Raw genomic sequence first — 21,490 nt, 5'->3', positions numbered from 1 at the left:
AAACCAGCATGCCCAAATCATGATGCAGAAATCCCTTTGGCACTTAAGGCTTCTTAGTTATCTGGAAAGTGGGAGGCTTCAGCTTCTCCCAGATAGCTGCACTTTGAAAGAACTTCAAAATAAGAACTTCTCACACCAACCCATCACTCATGGGAGTGTGAAGACAGGATATCCAACTAAGGGGTTTGTTGATCAAAGGCACACGTTTTCTGTAGGCACTTTCTTGAATGTACAAATAATTATCAGTCTTCAAATAATTTCTTTAAGCACTTCAGGTCTGTGTGGCCAGGAATAACTGGAAACACCACCTCTGCCATGCTGGCCAGAACAACAGTGTCTTCTGTCTGGCGAACCTACAGAACAGGATCAACAGTGACTAAGCCACAGCTCCAGTTCAGACAAGTGATGGGAGGGCTGACACAATCATCACCCCCACCTCAAAATGTCATCCCTTAACTGGTGGCCTTTCTTTCTCAAATTTCCCTCCTCTATGTAGCTATATCTCATGTTAAATCCTTTCTTCACTAAAATGTGAGTACTTACTATGGCTGTTAGTGATTTATTAAGCTGTAACCGTCAACTGTGGCGTAATCAGGCTCACCTGAAACACAGAGGATAAAATATTTAGGTCTGCTTTTGAATAGTGCTGATTACAAGACTTCACACAGGACAGAAACACCACCCATGTTAAAGGGATTGCAGGCAAAGTGAAATGAGGCTCAAAAAATTACTTGATTTGACAAAGAGACAAAGCAGGACCCCATTTTACTGAGTCCTGCTGCAGTATCTCATTACTGAAGTGCCACTGGGAATAATATTGCTCCTGCTGTTAAAGCAAAGATTCAAACTGCAGAAACTGAAGATCCCAATCTTAGACATCCTTAAGTTTCAGAAATGCTTAGACGCAGGACTTTGATCGGAGCTTCTCCTGGGTGAAACTTTGCCTCTAAAGTCAGCGACCAACTTCTTGGTTATCTTTCAATAGGGACCAGACTGAGAGCAGGATCTAAAACAATCGCTTTAGGGAGATATATCTTATGACCTGATGCAGAGCAGAGAATTCCTCTGTGGGGCCAGAAATCCCATAAAGAAAACAGCTCACCTGGAGCACTGGTCGGGGTGGGCAGAGGTCCCCTCCTGCACAGAAAGAAACACAGCTGAAGATCTCCATGTCTCCAGGACTCTCATTGCCCTGACTCTGTATACTCCAGCTACCCTCCCAAAGCTGGTGGGAGGGCAAGAGATTTGGCCAGGCTGAGGTTTGTGGAGAGCTGATACCAAGGCACATGTCATATCCTGACCCAAAAGAGTTAATGTCTCAAATACTGTGTGAGGTGATGTGGAAGGCTACCTTGCAGTTAGGACAAACATGGAACAAAATATGCCAGTGCAGGAGGGTATGGAATACATGGGAGGATGATTGGACTCATCTCCCTCCCATATTTGCTGCACACTGTGCATCTGTGACCCCCACTTCAACTCGTGGAAAGGGTTAATGCCCCCCTTTCCCAGTCCGCTCCCACCTGGATGAATGTGCACACTGGTACGCACTGCCTTCCAGTGCTTCCCATGCAAATTATAGGATGCATCTTAAAGCCACGAAGCAACACCACTTCTGGCTAGGAATAAAAAGGACTTGAACACACTGGCAGGTGCACACCCACCACCAAAGACACGAGGAACAGACCAGGCAAGACATCACTGGAAACCTGGGTGGTGATACAGATCTTTACCTATTCTCCCTCTCTCTCACTCTCTTTTCCCTCTCTCTCTCTCCCCCTTTCTCTTAGACACATCATGGACATACACAGAGTTTAGTCTGGCAGTTCACAAATAAATATCTTCTTGTATGGGCCTATGGTGTAATTTGACCTAAATGGCTCATCAAATCTCTCCCTTTTCCCTCCTTCCTCTCGAGTCAAATGGGATGTGACAGTGTGTCATGGTGGGTTCACTACCAAGAAGCCGCTTTGTAAACATAGGCATTGATGCTGATGCAGTGAGGGAAAGAAAAAATTAAACCAAAAAACACTAAATTGGGTAATCATCCACTTATAAGCCTCAGGGCATGCCTTTCATATGGGTTTCTCCAGAGTGAGGCATCAGGAAGTCATAAACGGACATGACTTCTCTCCCAGTGTGACAAGCAAAGTAGAGCACTCCTCTTTAGAGACACTCTTTAGCCCTGATTTGTCATCTTTCCCCTGGAAAAAGCATCCTTCACCCTTGTCCTCCCCGCCCAGCTTCTGTCCCCGGTGAGTGAATTCAGCTTTGATATTTCTCCCTCTCCCCACATACACTTCTAACTGTCCCTTGTCTCCTCAAGCAGACAGACCATATGGAGAACCATGCAGGGAAGCCAGGGATTCATCCTGCTATTAAAGGCTGCTTTAGAAGGGAGCTCAGAGCAAGTCATGAAATTCAGTATTTTTCAGGCTGCCTTGCTTTTCTTCTGTCCAAGCATCCCAGCCCCTCACCTCCATGTCAAGTACTTCTGAAATAGGCTTGATACAAGAAAAAATGAGCAGATTCTCACCACAAACACTTTCAAAATAAGATTCTGGACCATAAAAAGTGAGAAATTACCCCCAAAAAGGGGAACAAAAACCTCTGACTGGGCTTGAGGGGATCCTTGAACAGCTTATAGTAGGCAGTACATTGGCATAACTCCTGCTGCAAAAAGTGATGGACTACATTGCATTAGACTACATTGCAAGTATTTTCCTCTAATACTCACAAGTTGCACTTCCAGCAGACTGAGTGGAACAAAGTACATTTGGGGGACAGGGGAGGGGGGTAGGGAGGGAGGTAGAGCATCATTTGCAACGACAGTTGTACACATTATGTCCCTTACCTTGATATAGGTACAGTAATCGGACTCCTCACAGCACTTGCATTTCTCTGTGTGTTATAGTAGTTTTCATAAACAACAGGAGCTAGGAAAAGTTAACTATAGTAAAGAACAGACCTTTTATAGATGTAAACTACCTGTCATGCCAACATTCAGCTGCTAAGTCTTCCCCCCCACTCTGGAAAATGACTAAACAGAAAATCAAAAGTTACAGAGAGGGGAGATTATCTTCAGGCGATGGTGGTAGGTGGCAGAGACTACTGCTGCATTCCAGTGAATGAAAGGAGGAATTTTGCATCCAAACTGATGCTAATCAGAGCAGCAGCTCCATGAGGAGTACGAGCAAGTCAGCACTGCTTTCTGAGATTGTACTGTGCTCTTACCTGGAGCCAAACTTCCAGTTTTGCGTAAATTTACAAAGAAATCAACATCCTTCTCAATGCTACACATTTCCAAACTCTTGCGGATTTCCTCATATTTCTGCAGAAGAGGAATCAAAAGCATCGTGTCAAAAATAAGGGTTTTTTCCTATAGGTTATCACACATAGGGTGAAGGCCCAGTGCTCACCCTGGACACAAGCTTCAATGGTAGAGGAATCAGAAAATCATGGAAAGGTTTGTGTTGGTCACCTAGTCCAACATCCCTGGAGTAAGCAGGGACATCTTCAACTAGATCAGGCTGCTCAGAGCCCAGTCCAACCTGAACTGGGATGTCTCCAGGGATGGGATATCTATCAGCTCTCTGGTTAACCTGTTTGGGTGTTTCATCAGCCTCAAAAACCACAGGAGTCCCAGAAGAAACCTCATCTGTAAGAGCTCCAGCCAAAACCTTTTGCCTGCACACTCATGCTCATGTCTAGTGGCCATAGCCCATCTCAGACATAACACAGCTCACTGCATAGGAAAGCAAATGGAACTTTACTTTCCAAAGAGAATAATGAGCATTTTCATTCAACATACCTCATCATTCTGCACACAGTCCAGGGACAGCTGGTTGACATGAAGCCAAAGGGCATTGCGGAAGTAGTTGATCCGCTCACACTCCTGAGTCTCAAAGAACTGTAACAACACAGACAAAACAGCCCTAACATCTTTAAAATGAGAGCAAATCTCTTTCATCCTCATTGCTTCTCACCTCAAAGTACCATTACAAAGCTGACTGCTGGTGGCTTTCTCCTGTCAGAAACATAGAAATAACAAGTATTCCAGCTTGTCCAGAGGACAAATCATATCTTTATGCTACTAGGTATTTCAAAGATGATTGTTAAGCTCTGCAAGGTCTGCAAGATCAATGTGTCACCCAGTGCACTGCTACCTCTGGGAAGACCAAGCCCATTTCTCAAGGCAGCGCATGTTCATTAGGCACCCTGTGATCCTGGTGTCCCAGCTCACTTCCCCCCCACCTGGTACAGACTGATCAAATAGCACTGGAGACATATGAAAACAGCAGCATGTGTGATGGTTTGAAACTGTCTTTTTAGTTTTTCCTTGCAAAGTTCAGAACAGAGAAAGTGAAAGAGTATAAATAAGTCACTATTGGGTGTAAGAAAGCAAAATACTGATTGTTCTAAACACTTCCATTGGATAGATAGAAATGTTTAAGAACTGTTACCCAAAACAAAGAGGGGCACTCTGCACATTCTGCGTTCGGCAGTGGGGGCAGTTGCTGGGCTGCCTGGCTGCTGTTTCTTCTTCTCTTCTGGCTGAAGATAACACACTGACCTTGGCAGCTAAGTTAACAACTTTCTGCTTAACTAACTCTGCTTCTCTGTCCAGGAGGGTCTGGGGGGAAGCTCCTGGGAGAGAGAGAGGCCCCTTTGGGAGGGTCCCCCTGGGGGGAATCAAAGGGATATCGGTTGTGCTTTTCCGTTGATTGTATATATTTGTAAATGTTGTGAATTTTGTATATTTGTACATATTCATTGCATTTCATCGTAGATTTTAGAATCTGCTTGTAAATACAGCCTTCATTTGCTTCCAGACTGGGCTAGCCTGGTTATTGTCGGTGGGAGGGGAATTTCAGCTCACACTGACACACTTTTTATTTTTGGCGCTCCAGCTCGGGGCTTGATTGTTTGTATGATTTATTCCTGCTCAAGCAAGTTGACTCTTTAGTCTTCTCCTTCTTTCCTGTCCAGCCCTTTCCAAGCAGGTTTAAACACAAGTCTTTGAAACCTGCTCAATTTCATGTGCCTTCACCTATTTCCAGTACCTTTCATCCTAAGTGTATATGTGCACTTGTAATCAGTTATGACCTTTGCAACACACTGAGGGGAAAACCTTCATGTGATCCATCTGCAGAATTGAAAACTGCTGCTTCCTACAGCCCATAATCAGAGAGGTTTTCTTGGAGACCCCACACACCAAAAGCACACCAGATCTGAGATGCTAACACATGCCACACAAAAGAGACAAGAAATTCCATATCAAAAGGAAAAAGTCAAATAAATAATTGAGGAGAAATAGCCTGGGAAGAGATTGATGTGGCTGGAGATGGAAAGATCTTTTGCAACCTTGCAGGAGACCTGGGATAAAACCTGATCTCTGCAGGATGTGTCCATGCCTTGGAGATCACAGCAGAGCAACTGCACGGTCTCCTCACCACAAGCTCTGAACCTTCCCAGCCCATGCTAAAAGTCCTTGCTAAACCACTTCACTATGAGACAGTGTGGTTTAGGCTGATAAAACAATTCGGAGGTGTTCCCACACTGCCATGTGGTCTGTGAGATACAAGGCAAAAGCCTGCATGTCCATGGGTGTGGCTTCAGCCAGCCTATGTCCACAGCCTCTGCTGTCATCTAAAGTCTTTCCGAGTTTCAGAGTCTGCTGTGTGGTGTTACAGCAACACTACGTACTGGCCTCGAGTTGCCAGGGGTGCAGAGGTGACCATGGCTGTTTAAGATGGTGACCTGACCATACTGAGGACATAGGCAGGTAATGGGCAAAAATGTCACTACTTAGTGCACTGGCTCTATCAATTATAAAAAGTAGTGAAAGAAAAGAAAAAAAAAAGAAAAAATAAATTAGTGGAAAGCCAGCGGAATACAGAGAGGGAAGATCTGTACCTTCCCTGACCCCCACAGCAACGAAGGGACATCCGCAGAAGAAGCTGCCACATGTAGATTTTTCAGAGCATTTACCTCACAAGCTTTGATGTGCTCTTTCTGCCATTCTTCCCGGATCTTCTCCAGTGTGGTAACATTCTGCTGGTAGCTCCTATCTGTAAGGGAAATTACATTAGCGTCAGTTGATTAATTTAAAAAATGCTCTTTGGAGGAAGTTAATATGTGAACCCTGAAGTGGCTGGAATATCAGAGAGAAAGCAGTAGTAATGCATGAGCTCGGGCTGTAGGTGGGCATTGCAAAGGGACACAATGCCACACAGCAATACAGAGAGTTGTGCCATGCGAGCAGCCTTAGTGGGCCGTGCAGACTTCTCCAGGGCGGGTGCATGCCTCTGGTATCTTGGGCATGTGTTGCTAAGGAGCAGTGCCTGACCCAAGAGCTGGAGCTAACCCAAAAGCCATGGCATGGTTTTGTAACACCTTTGCCCCAGGAAATGGTCTCTTTGCCCTCCAAACGCTGCATTTCCACACTCACCTGAGTCCTCCAGAGCTGATTTTGTCTGAGCCAGCTTCAGGAACAGCTGCCAAAGATAGGAGAGAGAAAAACAGAAGACAGGATCAGTTTGATCGCTGATGGCGCTGCAGCTCAACTGGAGAACATTACCAGCCTTCTTGTCTCACTCCAAACCCCAGAGCTGGGAAAAGAGCAACAAGACAGGAAAGCTGCAAGAAGAGACACCCTTTTTTCCTCCTATTCCATGGCCACCACCCTCTCTGTACCTTCTCCTGCTGCTTCTGTGTCACTAGGTTTGCGTTGCGGTGCACAGCCTGTTCTGCCTCATCCTTATCCCTGCAGCGCTGCTCGTAGAGCCGCTTGGCCTAGGAGAACCATCAGACGGGGCAGAAGCATGTCAGCGAGTAAGAATATGCAAATACAACTCATGCAGTCAACTTTGGACGAAAGCACAGCCTACAAGAGAGAGGTGCAGGCTTGCAGCAGTACGAGGATGGCACGCAGTGTCCCACAGAGAATCAGAATGCTTTGGGTTGGAAGAGACGCTAAAGATCATCTCGTTCAACTAGGTCAGGTTGCTCAAAGCCCTGTCTAATCTGGCCTTGAACACTTCCAAGGAGGGGGCATCCACAGTTTCTCTGGGCAATCTGTTCCAACACATCACCACCCTACACAGTGAAGAACTTCTTCCTTGTATCTAATCTAAATCACCCCTCTTTCAATTTAAAACCATTACATCTTGTCCCATCACCACAATCCCTCATAAGAAGTCCATCTCCATCTTTCCTGTGGGTCCCCTTTAGGTTCTGGAAAAGAAAACCCCTTCAGGTACCGATACCCTACTCTTTGTGTAAAGCCAAGCTCACAAGACAAGCTGCTCTTTGTGCAGTCAAGTCCATAACTAGATGTAGAGTTTCCCAGGGATGCGGCCAAACAGCAGCCTTGCAGGTTTGGATATATATGTTTCAGTTTTTCTGAGCACTCCCTGCACACCACTCATGCAGACACAACATAGGAACTTGTAGCAGAAGAGGAAGACCTGCCCCAGCACCCCACATTTGCATGTTAGCAGCATTAATCCATATGGCAAGGAACAGCAGCATGTTTCCATTACCTCCATGGTCTTCTTGTACTGCAAATTCCTGTTTTTGTGAATCGCCTCCATTATCAGCTCTATCTGTGAGGACAACAGACCTGGAGTCAGCATGTAACCGACCACCAAAGCTCCAGGGTGGGCTATGTGGCTTAGGAAAGGAAGAGGCATGGACCAGACTCAAACAGGTTTAAGGACCTTTGTCCACCCAAAGCATCTTCACAGAAGCCATCTTTTATGCTTCTATCTAAGCCTCCACTTGTATACACACAAAGGAGGTTTATAAACAAAAACCTAACAATTGATGAGCTGTACCATCTGCACAGGATCTGGAAAAAACAGGAAACCCACTCCCCTCCACTAGGTCCAAAGCAGCCTCTGTTTCTAGCAGCTTCCTCTCATTTTCCAGACAAAGCAATATCAGGCCAGAAGTTAAAAACCCTGCTGATATAGTACACCTATGAAGATCATATGGCACTATACATACACTTGAAAAATATTTCTGGTTGAGGATGGTGTCCCTGGAGCTGAGCCCCTACTGTCACAGGCCCCAAAATGCAATCAAAGGAGAAGGTGTGGCAGTAAGAAGGAGGAATTTGAAGGTTGCCACACAGTTCACCAACATGGTTGCAACATGTAGGAAGAAGCTCAAGACTTCCCAGCAGCAGCAGGCACCAGGGTCACAGAGGGGACTGGGGCACAGCAGGAGACACCAGTCATGAAAAGCCTGTCACCAAGACAGGACTAATACCCTACAATGAAGGTGCACACTCCCATGACACCTGACCTTTTTCCGATGCAATTTTTGTTTTTCCCTGAAGTCTTCCATTTTCTTTGCTTCTTCCCGAAGGGTTTGTGCCAGCTGAATGTGACCTTGTCCCACATTGTCTATCTCTACAAAGAACAAAAACAAAACAACAACAAAGTTATATATATATATATATATATATACACACACATATATATATACATACATACACACACACACAGACACATACATTCCTAAAAATACTATTGCTCAAATCAGCTATGGTAGCTGACATCAAACCAATCCCACATCATACATGACAGGACGATGTAAGGCAGCCAAAGCATCAGCTTTTAGATGCTACAGTTAGAATCACAGAATCATTTAGATTAGAAAAGACCTTTATGGTCATCGAGTCCTACCATAAACCTAACACTGCCATGTGTACTACTAAACCATGTCACTAAGTGCCATGTCTATATATCTTAAATACCTCCAGTGATAGCGACTCCACCTCTTCCCAGGATTGCCTGTTCCAGGCCTTCTGGTGAAGAAATTTTTCCGCATGTCCAATCCAAACCTCCCCTTGATGTGCAGTTCGAGCCCATTACCTCTAAGGCCACTGTTTGTTACTTGGGAGAAGAGACTGACCCCAACCTTGCTACAGCTTCATTTCAGGTAGTTGTAGAGAACAATAAGGTCTCTCCTCAGCCTCCTTTTCTCCAGGCTAAACAATCCTGGTTCCCTCAGCCACTCCTTACTGGACTTATGCTCTAGACCCTTCATCAGCTGCATTGCCAGCACCTAAATGTCTTTTTTTGTAGTGAGGGGCCCAAAACTGAACACGGAATTCAAAGTGCAAATCACTGCATCTGTGTGTAAAGACAGCAAGGCAAGTCAGTCCAAGAAACTCTATGTGAGCTTCTGATGTACAATGCAAGCATGATCTCTGAGCTGCAGCCATCCCTGAAAGCCCAAGAGATCTCCCAAAGCCCTGTGGGTTCTCTCTTCCACACATACTCTGGAGCACTGAATCCCAAACTCTGCATGCTGAACTGAGGTGGACCAAGAGGACACCCTATGCCTGACTCCAGCAGTGCACAAGTTTAGAGGCTTCTCTGATATTTTCTTCTCAAGCAGTTGCCTGTAGATTTTGGCACTGTCAGGTGTCCTGGTAAATACAAAGAATTACTTACGTTGCTTGAAGACATCCAGGGATCTCTTCAGTGTGCTGAAAAACACAGGCAGAGCTTTAAAAAGAGTGGGAAAATAGACCCAGGCACCGGCATCAGCAAAGCACCTCTCCCAAACCAGATAACAAGTCTCTCACTCAACAGTGGCCAAAGCAGCTTGAAGAAAGTTTGTTTACCTTCTTTACACTGCTGGCTTTTTTTCCTCTCAGAAAGTATAAGACAGCTCAGTTGGTCTGAGATCTACTTTACGTATTTCTGAACATTGGAAGCTATTAAAAATCCTGACTTTCATAAATGTTTCAGGCAACCTCCTAGAAGTATCATTTGGGACACAGAAACATCTTCTACATAGTGCATTGGCCAGTGCTTGGAAACATAGGACACTTTTCTCCCTATTAATATTGTGCAACAAAGATTTCAGAAAAGATTTATGCGACACCTTAATATAAAACTGTAAATAAATTATCAGAGAATACCAGACTGGGCATAAACAGAAACAAAGCAGGAAGAAGGTGCCGAGGGTCACTGTGGAAATGGAGATCCAATCACGGACAGAAGTGCAGCAGCCACAGCACCCCTGCGCAGTGGTAAGATACTGGGCTTTGAAGGTTTGCTTGGTTTGAGTCAAGGAAGTACCAGTACTTTCCTCTGACCACAAAAACACTCAGGAGAAAAACCAGGGTCTCATGCTGATCAGCCGTCTGCTGAAACACTGGCCCACATCTTGCCTGAGTGCCGGTGATGCTTTGGTTGGTCTATGGCTGGTAGGATCTTGGTGCAGTCAAACTCAGTTATTAAAGAAGGCTAACCCAACTGTGCACCATTCATTCATAAGACCAGTTTCAGATTATCTTCTGGTAGCATCCCAATCACATTTCAACACTGTTTTGTCTCTCACAGCCTGCTTCTGTCTCTTCCTCCTTCATCGCTCCAAGTCAGGACACCCATAAAGGCAACACACACAGAGGACTGTGAACTTACTTCAGCTCTGTCTGCCCACAAGGCTTCTTCTTTGACAAGTTAATGAGCTCTTTGCCATATTTTTCTTCTATAACTGCCCTGTTAAGGAAAGAGACAAATGAGAGGAATTTCTCATTTCAGAAACTGGTACTTGTTTGGAGCAGGGACCAAGACCTGCTCTTAACACATTCTTTCTTCTGACCTGCTGCAAACTGACTGTGGACAGTTTGAAGGGAAACTGTTGATCACATTTACCCAACAGCCTTTTTAGGGAAACACTTTGTTACTCTGTGTCTGTGGTCCTGTTGTGTTGCTCTCCCCATTTTTCCATGGCCAATGGGTGCAAGGACCATCTTCACAGGAGATGGCAGACTAAGCAGCCAGTACAAGTGGTAGCTAGATGTAGTCAGGTAAGTAACCTGAGGATTTTTTAGCTCAGTTTCTTTGGGTAACAAGGCTTCTGCAATCACATTTTATGCATCTTGGCCATCAGCTTCTGTTGATCCATCTAAACAAAGTACTTTAGAATCTGATTTGGCTGACTTAAACCAAATGTGACAGAGGGAGTAGGTATCTCAGAGAGCACGCAGCTACCATGCACTCAAAGGCTTAGCTGGGCCATTTAAGCAATTTGGGACTTCTTAAAACGAGGCAATAGATACTCTTTCCTGCCTGCCTCTGGTCTTCAGGGAGAACATCTGAAGAAGAGGCCACATCTTGTAAGGTACCATAAATAACACCTTTGAGAAGTCACATTGTCTTCCCATCTTGAAAGAGAGGGTGGAGGAAGAAAACCTATGTGTTGGAGTCAAAGAATAGCCAGCTTTCTGCAGCTGTTTTGAAATCTGTACAGACAATCAAAGCTGAACTCATTCGGTTAAATGTTGGTATCTCTTCTGGGCAAGCTGTCCTAGCTGTCTGCAGTCAGTGGAGAGAAACAAGCACTGCTAGAGGCTTGCATTACAAGGTACTAGATAAAGTATATAGCTTCTTAAAATGCCTGTATCTCTGGCACAGAGGCAGATATCTATGCTGTGGATTTCTAGAGTCTGGCAGTGATGTTCAACTAACTTAAGCCTTTAAAAACTCAAAAAGCATGTAGGAAAATGGAAAAATAAATACTATAAACTTATTTTTCTCTTCTATCTAACATGAACTTCCTTTTAAGACAATGCATTAGATTGAAGAGGCATGTTCTCCATGGCTGGGACAATGTCCTGGCATGGACTTCATACCACAGCACCAGCCATGCAAGGAAAGAGCAGAGTAAGAAAATAAGTTTCTCATCAGTCAAAAATAAAAGGTGTTTTAACATAATACACAGTTGGAGGCAACAGAAACCAAACTGGGAATGCAAGGAGTAGAAGTAGTGCCACTGCATCTTTGCCCAGTTCCAGCCAACCCATTTTCAGAGGCATTTCATTACCTTTCCTTCAAAAAGTCTTCAAACTCTTTGCAGTTCTTCCTGCCATCATTCAGATGTTGAATGATGCTGTCATAGCCAACCGTGCTCGTCAGATCTGTGCTCTGAAAACACAAGAATAGGAATAACAGCCTCATCAGTGCAGACCACAACCACTGCCACCTCCAGCAGCATTTACACAAGTGATTGCTCAGATGGCTCTTCATGAAATCAGATGCTTTTCTTGAAGGGTTGGGAGAGGCTCCAGAATGAGAACAATGGCAGCAATTTGGGATAAGACACTTCTATGACTTTCAGAAAACAGAAGCGCTTGGTCTTGCTGCATCCTACACTCCCCTCTGGCCTAAGCACAGCTTGGCACTTGGCATTTCCTCTTAGGAGTTTAGCTATCAACCCTAACTTAATGTCAGCTCCACCTCTGTGCTTGGTGAGATCATGGAATAGATCCTTCTGGAAGCTATACTGAAACACATGGAGAACAGGAAAGTGATTCAAGACAACCATCATGGCTTCACCAAGGGCAAGTCCTGCCTGACCAACCTAGCGGTTTTCTAAGATAGTGTAACTACATCAGTGGACAAAGGAAGACCAAAAGATGTCTGTCCTGGTTTAAGGCCAGACAGATCCTCTATTGCCCTGCGAGGGACAAAAGAACGTCACTCACACAAACAGATTGGAGAGCGATGAAAAGTTTAAATGGAAAAGCAATTAGTGTTTTACAGAAGCTAAGCACAAAGCATAGTGGCAAAGATATCCCAAAGTGTACAGAGTCCCTCACAGCACACCCAAAGGCCTCATAACACTTCCCTTGTCCCCACCTGAGGGTATACCCAAAACCCCAGGGCTCTTTCTTCCCCCCCCCAGATTGCTAGGCTAGTCCCAGGCTGGCCCCTGAGAGAGGGCCCAGGGCCCCTGAGACTGCCCCCCTGCCCCGGTCCTTCTCCTCCTGGCATTAGGCCTAGATAGGCTTAAGAGGCCTTGAGGTACTCCCCCACCATTACCCGATAGAGAGCATCCTCCATGGGAGCAGAAAGGGAAGAAAGAGGAAGAGAATGACTTTGCAGATGGATTTGTAGTGTGCAGGATTTATGGGTAGAAATACGCCGATTCCTGTGTCCTGTGATTCCTTATTGGGTTGGACAACAGAGGTGTAACTTACGTGGCAGTAAAAGGAGGGAGCCAGCCTAAATTGCCACAGTGTCATATATCTGGACTTTGTAAAGCATTTGACACAGTCCGCCACTGCACAGAATCATAGAATCATCCAGGCTGGAAAGGACCTCTGAGATCAAGTCCAGCCATTTCGCCCACACCACCAAGTCTGTTACTCTCCTCTCCAAGGCTGTCAAACTCTTCTCTAAGCTGGAGAGATATGGATTTGATGGGTGGACTGTCAAGTGGATAAGGAATTGGTTGGATGATCAGATCCAACGGTCAATGGCTTGATGTCCAGTGGAGACAGATGACAATTCCCTCAAGGGTCTGTATAGGGACCAGTGCTGCTCACTGTGTTCATTAATGATATCAAGAGCAATGCTGAGTGCACCCTCAGCAAATTTGCAGGTGATACCAAGCTGCATGGTACAGCTGATAAGTCTGCAGGAGAAGATGCCATCCATAGGGACCTGGACAAGCTGGAGATGTGGGCTGAGGAGAATCTCATGACGTCAAAAAAGGCAAAGTGTAAGATTCTGCACCTAGGTCAGGGCAATCCTAGATACCAATACAGGGCTGAGGGATGATGAAATTGAAAGCAGCTCTGCAGAAAAGGACTTAGGGATGCTGGTGGATGAGAGGTTGGACATGAGGCAGCAATAGACACTTGCAGCCCAGAAGGCCAATCACATCCTAGCCTGCATCAAAAGATGTGTTGCCAGCAGATCCAGAGAGGTGATTCTACCACTTCACTCCACACTGGTGACACCTCACCTGTAGTACCGCACCCACCTCTGGAGCCCTCAGTCAAGGAAGGATATGAACCTGATGGAGTGGGTCCAGAGGAGGGCCATGAAGATGATTGGAGGCTGGAGCAACTCTCCTACAAGGACAGGCTGATTGAGCTGGGGTTGTTCAACCTGGAGAAAAGAAGGTTCCTGGAAGACCTAATAGTGGCTTTCCAGTACCTGAAGGGGGCCTACAAGAATGCTGAAAAGGAACTGTTTACAAAGGCCTGTAGTGATAGGACAAGGGGCAATGGTTTTAGAGAAGTGTAGTTCTTTACCATGAGGGTGGTGGACACTGGGAACAGTGGAACAGGTTGCCCAGGGAGGTAGTTGAGACCCTGTCCCTAGAAATGGTTAATGTCAGGCTCCAGAAGGCTCTGAGCAACCTGATCTAGTGAGGGATGCCCCTGCTCACTACAGGGAGGTTGGACAAGATGTCTGTTGGAGGTCCCTTCCAACCCAAACCGTTCTATGATTCTATGAAATCAAACACTAAAACCCCTCCAAGTTTCTAGATGTAGCCCAACTTATTACTGCTCCTTCCAATTTCTGCAGACATGGAGATCATGGTTAGTGTTTACTTGCATTGCTATAGACATTACCCTCACATCTGGCCATCAAAGCCTACAGCTGAGCTGGAGGTGAATTTATCAGGTCTTTCTGCACAGCACTGCTGAGCTATGGGCCTCTCACTGCCACCACAGTAATGTATGAATGCACCCAATGACTGCTGCTTTAACAGCCTTCTCTTTGGCCTTGCAAAAAGCCACACTGTCCCACACATCAACTCAAAACACCATTGTAAAGATCATTTCACCAAGTACTAGATCATATCCCATCACTGTATGCCCTCCAACATATCACACAGTGCCAGCTTCTTTCCTCCTCCCAAAACATGACAGCCATGGAGAGAGTCACAGCTGAAAGCAAAGCTGCTGACTTTTACATTCCCATCTTATATCATCCTGCCTCTACCAGGAGCCAGGTCCCATCTTCCACGCCAGGGCGCTCAGCTCCAGAGTGCCACTCACACTTCCCACAGAATTCTGAAAGATCAATGCTTTCCTCCAAATTACTTCTTAGAAACATACATTGTACTGTGATGAATATAAAAGATACATGCAACAATGCTTAGGTGGGCTAGGACAAAGGCTGACTAACTCTACTCCATTCTTTCTTCATTCTTTCTTCATACTCATGCCTGGAAGCACATTAGAATAAAAAATAGATTTTTTTTTCCCTACAACTGTTGGAGATTTACCATCCTGGAGACCTAGACCAAGCACAAGGCTCCTAAGTGCTGTGATAATCAAAGACATGCTATGGCCATGAGGTTTCCTGCTCTAGAAGAAACCCAAAACATATTCATGAAGATGAGCGCAACATGCTACCTGTCGGCTTCTGCAAAGAGGAGAAACATGTGTTGCATATAACAGCAAATGGGGAAAGAGGCTGCAGAAAGGAAGCCATGGCAGGAGCAGATATGAAACTCAGCATAAGGAAGCAGAAGCCACAGTTATTAAAGAATAATAGCATGATGGAGAGATTCAGGAAAGGGTTTAAAACCAGGACGAGAGTACACAGAGAACTGGCATGAAAGTGTGGGCAGCAGAGGGATTTCTTAAGAATTCATGCCTGGTACAAGAAAAGAGGAGGAAGAGGTCTGGTATTTCTGATAAATGATTTAATTATGTGAATTTCTCTAAGAACTTGAATGTTAACAGAAAGAAAGCAAGAAGTGAAGCAGAGATCTGGTGGAGTAGAATCTGCAGGAAATCTCTGGCTATTCCAGGTTAGATTTGCTGCACCCATGGCATGCATGGGAAGAGAGGACTGTGAAGCAGGACTTAAGCAGAAACCAAAATAGTTTCTGTTTATTCACAAAGCACTAATGACCCCCAAAATGGGCTTATTACAATAAATCCACAACTAGTTCTCAGTTTGAATCTTTCCTAATTGGGTCTGTGAAAAAGGAAACACACTTGCGCTGAAGTCAGTCTTCATGACAGTTGCAAAACACAGGGACATCCTAACTTGACTTCCTGCCTCAGGTTTTTAAGGAAACAAGGGATGTGGAGAACAACTGTTGGTCGCTGCAAGCCCAGGCAGGGCAGAGCAGCCAGACCCACACCACTGTGTGTCAAAGGACACTCAAAGGTTCCTGCAGCCCACTCTGCTGCCTGAGACACTTGGGCCCACTATGTCAGGCAGAAATACCAGGGGAAAAAATGGGATAACTCGTTAAAAATGTGCACTAAGCTCATTATTCTATCACTCTTCTTTCTCTACCGGAAGGATTTAATTCCACCATGTATGTATTGCTTAAACAGCCAAGACAGGAGAAGGTATCACAGTGCATGTTGTAATATGAAAGATGGCAGGTAACAGAGATGGTGAACATTTCCAGAAGAGCTTCTTCCAAACAGGAGGAGTTCCTGGCCCAGAAAGAGATGAGCACAGTTGTATGCTGTGAAATCAATTCTTCCAGGACCCTTCAGGGCTGATGTTTGCACAGAAAGGAGAAAAAGGACCATCATGACTGACCATGGGACATCCCAAAGGCAGGGGTGTCAGGAATCACCCTGCAGCATGTGGCTGTCCCCCATGCTGTGCAGAGGTCTAAGCCCTGGTGCTACTTCAGGGATGGCCCATAGAAACTAAAAGCATGATTGCAAGGTGATGAAGAAATAGCTGATGTTTCTTGAGCCTGCAGGGTTCAGCAGGAAGTGCCTCCCTTCCCAATCTGCTGCCCAGGTTTGTGCCATCTTCTGAATGGATTCAATTAAAAGATTAGATTTCTGTGCTTGTTGTGATGCTCTGAGTTTTGTTTGCACTTTTAGCCAAAAAAGGGGCTAAAAATGCTGTAGTGGGGATCTGAAGTCATATTATGACCTTGTGTGAGTCACAGATGAAAGCAAAGCTGCTGACTTTTATATTTCCGTATTCTATCATACTTTACATGGAAAAAAACCATCAGAGACACAACCTACAAAGCCAGTGGCATGGGAGAATCATAGAATCACTTAGATTTTAAAGACCCTTAAGGTCATTAAGAACAATTGTTGACCCAGCACTAGTAGGGGTGACTCCACCACTTCCCTGGGCAGTCTGTTCCAATGTTTGACAGCCCTTTTGCTGAAGAAATTTTTCCAGGTGTCCTGTATAAACCTTCCCTGGCACAACTTCAGGCCATTTTCTCTTGTCCTGCCACTTGCTATTTGGATGAAGAGACCGATTTCATCCTTGCCGAAACCTCCTTTTCAGACAGTTGTAGAGAACAGTAAGATCTCTCCTCAGCCTCCTTTTCTCCAGGCCAAACAATCCCAGTTCCCTCAACCACTCCTCAGAAACTTGTGCTCTAGTTTTTTTATCAGTTTTGTTGCCCTTCCCTGGACATGCTTCAGCACCTCAGTGTCCTCCTTTTACTTAAGGGCCCAAAACTGAACACAGTTATTAGAGGTCCACCCTCATCAGTGGTGAGTAGAGGGGGATGACCACTCCCAAAGTCTGGCTGGCCCCAGGACCCCCGGGTCCTTTTCCAGTAGGCATTTTTCCAGCCACTCTTCCCCAAGACCGTAGGATTGCCTGGGGTTGTTGCAACCCAAGGGCAGGATTCAGCACTTGGCCTTGTTGCATCTCATACCACTGTCCTTGACCCATCGATCCAGCCTGTTGAGATACCTCTGCAAAGCCTTCCAAGCCTCAAGCAGTCTGTCCCAACCTTCCCAAAAACGAGTATTTAGAGCACTGCACTGCTCATGGACCATCCCTTGAAATTTCTTTATTTATGCAGAATTCTTAGTGTCCCTCCTCAGCCTTACCTGCTTAGAGAAACACAGCAGAACCTAGATTTAATAGTTGAAAACATGGTGTAGCAATAAATGGTTATGCTATTCTTGTTCAGTTCATTGTCAAAATCACTCAGAATCCTGCAGATACTGCTGAGACAAAAAAAAAAAAAAATAGAAAACACTTGTGCTGGCATCTGCAGGGAAAAGGGTGAGCAGAGTAAGAGCTGCTGCAAGAGGCTGCAGTTCCTCCTCATTCCATAACCAGACGGGTACAACAGTACAGAAAGAGACTAACAGGACAGATGGTCACCTGAAAATGGCATCTTGCAAAAAGCAGCTTTTTGATTAATAATTTTCCATCTGAAGTTTCCTTTCCCTACACCAACACACCTATCCTGCTCATCCCAGAGACACAGAAGGCAATGGGACATCCCACTTCAATACAATTACTTCTACCTGCAAAGCCCACCTTGTTCCTTTCAAACAACAACCTAAGGATTTCATAATGTGGCCAATAAACCCAACCAAGCCTGTTTAGAAGAGGAAAAATGGGTAAGGGGAAGTGAAACAGTCCAGCTAGTGCCGTATCATGAGTCAGCAGCGAGGGAGTGAACCCAGGAGCTGAGGGCTCACAGCCTCCCTGTTACCCAACAGTGGGGATAGAGATAAAAGGAGTGTATCCCTACCCAGCCTCACAAGGCTAGGAAAATATCATGGAAATTAAGAATAAATTCAGCCAGTCACACCACTGACAAAATACCAGCTGTAACCCATAGCAGAGAGGCCAGTAGGGAAGAATCACTGATTCCTTTGAATACACCAACACTCCCTTGCTCTGCACCAAGGGACAAAGCATTGCTTATCTGCCACACTTCATTTGTGCCATTCCAAAAAGAGCTGCAATAGGTCTTTCATATGCACTGGGGGGGGGGGGTAAATAAGTGTTTTCAGAGACTTTACCATGTACTGTGTAAGAAAATTAAATAAGCCAGTGTGGTTTTTACTGCAGATGACTTGCCTGAGCCATGAATTCTGTTAGCAGCATAGTTTTTTCTTGATGTGACAAATACTTGAGAGTGCCAAAAAAATTTAGATACTGAAGCCTGAATTTCAAAAATCACATCAACAGACCAGCCTCACTGTTAAGTCAGCAGTCTTCAACATTATTTGCTATTTTTTTTTAATGTTTCCCCAAATGCTTCTTTTTTAATGCACCCTGCAATGGACTGCAGAGAGCATAGCACCGGTTTTGTCTCATTAAAAGCAAAATTACCTCAAATCCACCATGCAAGTTGCAAAAGTTAACCAATAGATCAGACTTAGGATAGTTTTTAGCATTATCATCATTTCTTCTTTTGCCACGTAGTTTTAAAGTACCTAAGTGGTCTGATGAGGTACAAAGCTTTGCTGTTGGGTTACCCAAAATACTCTGCAAGAACAAGCACATACCAAGAAAATGGATAAGTGAAAGAAGAGACCTTGTAGAGTGAAAGAAGAACAGCAGTTGCAAAAACAAATTAAAACAAAACCTCACACTTGCTCAACTCATGGCAATTGCTACAGGCAGGGCAAGAGGAAATAAACATGGTCTTTGTCTTATTTTTACTTTTGCACAGCTCTTTTGCAGTGAGCACAGGTGTGGGAGGGAGCTACACGAGCAATTCAGGGCAATGCACATGAAGCTTCAGGTATCTCTGGACTTCAACCCCTGAGTGAGCAGGAGCTGTGGCAGGATGTAAAAGAGCAAACCTCTTTAAGGAAATTTGTCATTTTGTGCTCAGACCTAAGAGCATGAACAAACTCAAGTGCTCAAAGCAAAGTCACAGCATGCTTTCTGACACAGTGCATAATGTGTATCACACCATGAACTTCAGAAGGGACAAGGCTCCAGTGCAGGAATGGACAGACACATACACCAAAGATACCATAAATGCTAGGGTTTAAAGCTAAATCAGTTCCTAGATGAACCCTGAGGCACAGCTTCGTCATCCCAGCAATCCAAGCAAGGGCTGCAGTTTACCATTCATGACCAGCCATGTTTCAAAGCTGGAAGATGCAATAACCAAAAATGCATCAGCTCTTGGACGGTTGGGTTACTTTTTTGTCCAACCAGCTGGAGCATCACTCCCTTGGAGACCCAAAATCAAGCCATTCCCATCAGCTGTCTTGACTGCTGTGAAATCACTTGCTTCATCAAAGAAGAGTTGGCTTAAGTGTTTTAAGAGGAAAAATTGCAGGAGGAAGTTTGTGCTCTCAACACTTAACAGGAAGTCAAAGCTGCACAAGCAGCCCTCCACATCTCACATAGATTTCCTTTTTTCTATCTCTCATTCCCCATTCCCAACCCCCAGCTCTCACAGCTCATGCACAGTCACCAGTACATGTCATGGAGGCCACTTGGGGTGTTAACTGCCTTTTCCATGGGCGAAACAACTGCAGCAGGGCCTTCGTCTCTCCACTGAGTCACATCCATCATGCTCCCAACCAACCTTTGCCCCAGCTGCCTTCCCCAAGCATGTCAGTTAAAGAGGAGGTAAAGCACACAGCCTTCAAGAAGGAAAGAGGCAAGCAAAATCCCTGGCAACACCAATAGCTTTGGGCTCAGCAAGAGCATTATTCATAAATAGATGTGTTTGCTGGGCAGGCATAAGTGTGCCATGCCATGTTTAGGCTCCTTCTCACCCTGGAGTAGCTTCTGCCCTGGTATTTTCTCTCACTAATCCCTCTTCTCCAGGATCCTCCTTCAAAAAGCACCAGAAAAAGAACAAACCAGGCAGTGCTAGCTGAAGCCAGCCCCACATCAAGGATCTCCTCTTCAGTCCAGTGTGCTACTGCAGCATGATAAACCATGTCTGCTCAACTAGCATTACAGTTATTCCTTCTAACCTGGAGAATCTTGCCACCACCCTCACCCCTTTCGCCCACCGCCCCCCCCCCCCCGCCTACACATTTCCAAACCAAAGGAGCACCATGGAAATTTCTCAGGCAGTAGCTGATAAAAAGCTGCCAGATGCAAAGCTGGCTTTATTTTCCAAACCAGGTTTGATACCACTGCGGAACATGGTAACAAAGCTGAGCAAGCCCAGTGCACTGTACTCACCCCTCCTGTTTGACAACACAGAGGAGCCCCCAGACCTTCTGCCTGCTCCTCCCACACACCTCTCCTTCATCCTGCAAAGCAGGACCTCCTTCCCAGGCATCATATAAGAAACCCACAAACCTATTCTTAGATGGGAATTTTCAGCCTCAAAAGACAAAATTCTGTAATTTATTTCATAGTAGTCAGTACCTGGAACAAAAGCCTGCATACCAGGAGGAACTCAGCAGCCACAATGGCAATGCTCTGCAGCAGATAGGCAAGTTTTCAGCACTCCTCTACTCCTAAACCCAGTTTATCATCTTAAAAATAAATTGTGGCATTCCCCAAACGGTGGCATTTCCTCCACAGCCTGGCAGCAGCACACCAAGCAGCTTGCTCCTAGTCTGGGATTAGCTCAACATCAAAGAATCCTTTTTCACCATGGTGTCTCCAATTCACCGGCCAATTACTATTATTAAGCCCTCACCAGCCTAGCACCGACTCCTTCCAGCAGTGCAGTGGCAGCTCCCCGGGGCACATTTGGGCTGCGTGGGAGCAAACCCACAGCCCTCAGAATGGTCAGTGCTTGCTGGGGGATGATCCAAATCTCCGGTAACTGCACCCCAGAACACTTAAGAAGACAACTTCGGAGCCAACTCTGACCAGAGAGGGGTGACGCTCGAGACCCAGCCGTGATCTCTCGCCTCCAGCTGTGATTCCCCGCTTTCACCTGGGTTCTGACCACAATCCCACGGTTCACCGTGGTCCCGGCTCACCCAGAAGTGGTCCCTGAACCTCGCCTCTCGCATGCTGTCGCTGCCGCTACTTGG

At 45.5% G+C, this 21,490-nt stretch overlaps 1 protein-coding gene across 1 annotated transcript; it reads right to left on the bottom strand.

Moving 5' to 3' along the window:
- Positions 1-551: 551 nt before the first annotated feature.
- PSTPIP2 (proline-serine-threonine phosphatase interacting protein 2) lies at positions 552-21,469 on the bottom strand. Its single transcript, XM_054397974.1, has 14 exons — positions 21,437-21,469; positions 11,851-11,951; positions 10,446-10,523; positions 9,468-9,502; positions 8,311-8,417; positions 7,545-7,607; positions 6,697-6,795; positions 6,452-6,497; positions 5,992-6,071; positions 3,812-3,910; positions 3,235-3,331; positions 2,855-2,936; positions 1,103-1,137; positions 552-601 (listed from the first exon to the last, which is right to left on the bottom strand). The coding sequence occupies exons 1-14, from the start codon at positions 21,467-21,469 to the stop codon at positions 552-554; spliced, it is 1,005 nt and encodes a 334-aa protein (XP_054253949.1).
- Positions 21,470-21,490: the final 21 nt, after the last annotated feature.

The sequence above is a fragment of the Indicator indicator genome, chromosome Z, assembly GCF_027791375.1.
Source record: "Indicator indicator isolate 239-I01 chromosome Z, UM_Iind_1.1, whole genome shotgun sequence".
Taxonomy (NCBI): domain Eukaryota; kingdom Metazoa; phylum Chordata; class Aves; order Piciformes; family Indicatoridae; genus Indicator; species Indicator indicator.
The sequence above is the reverse complement of the archived record's forward strand: the minus strand, read 5'-3'. Positions and strand labels throughout refer to the sequence as shown.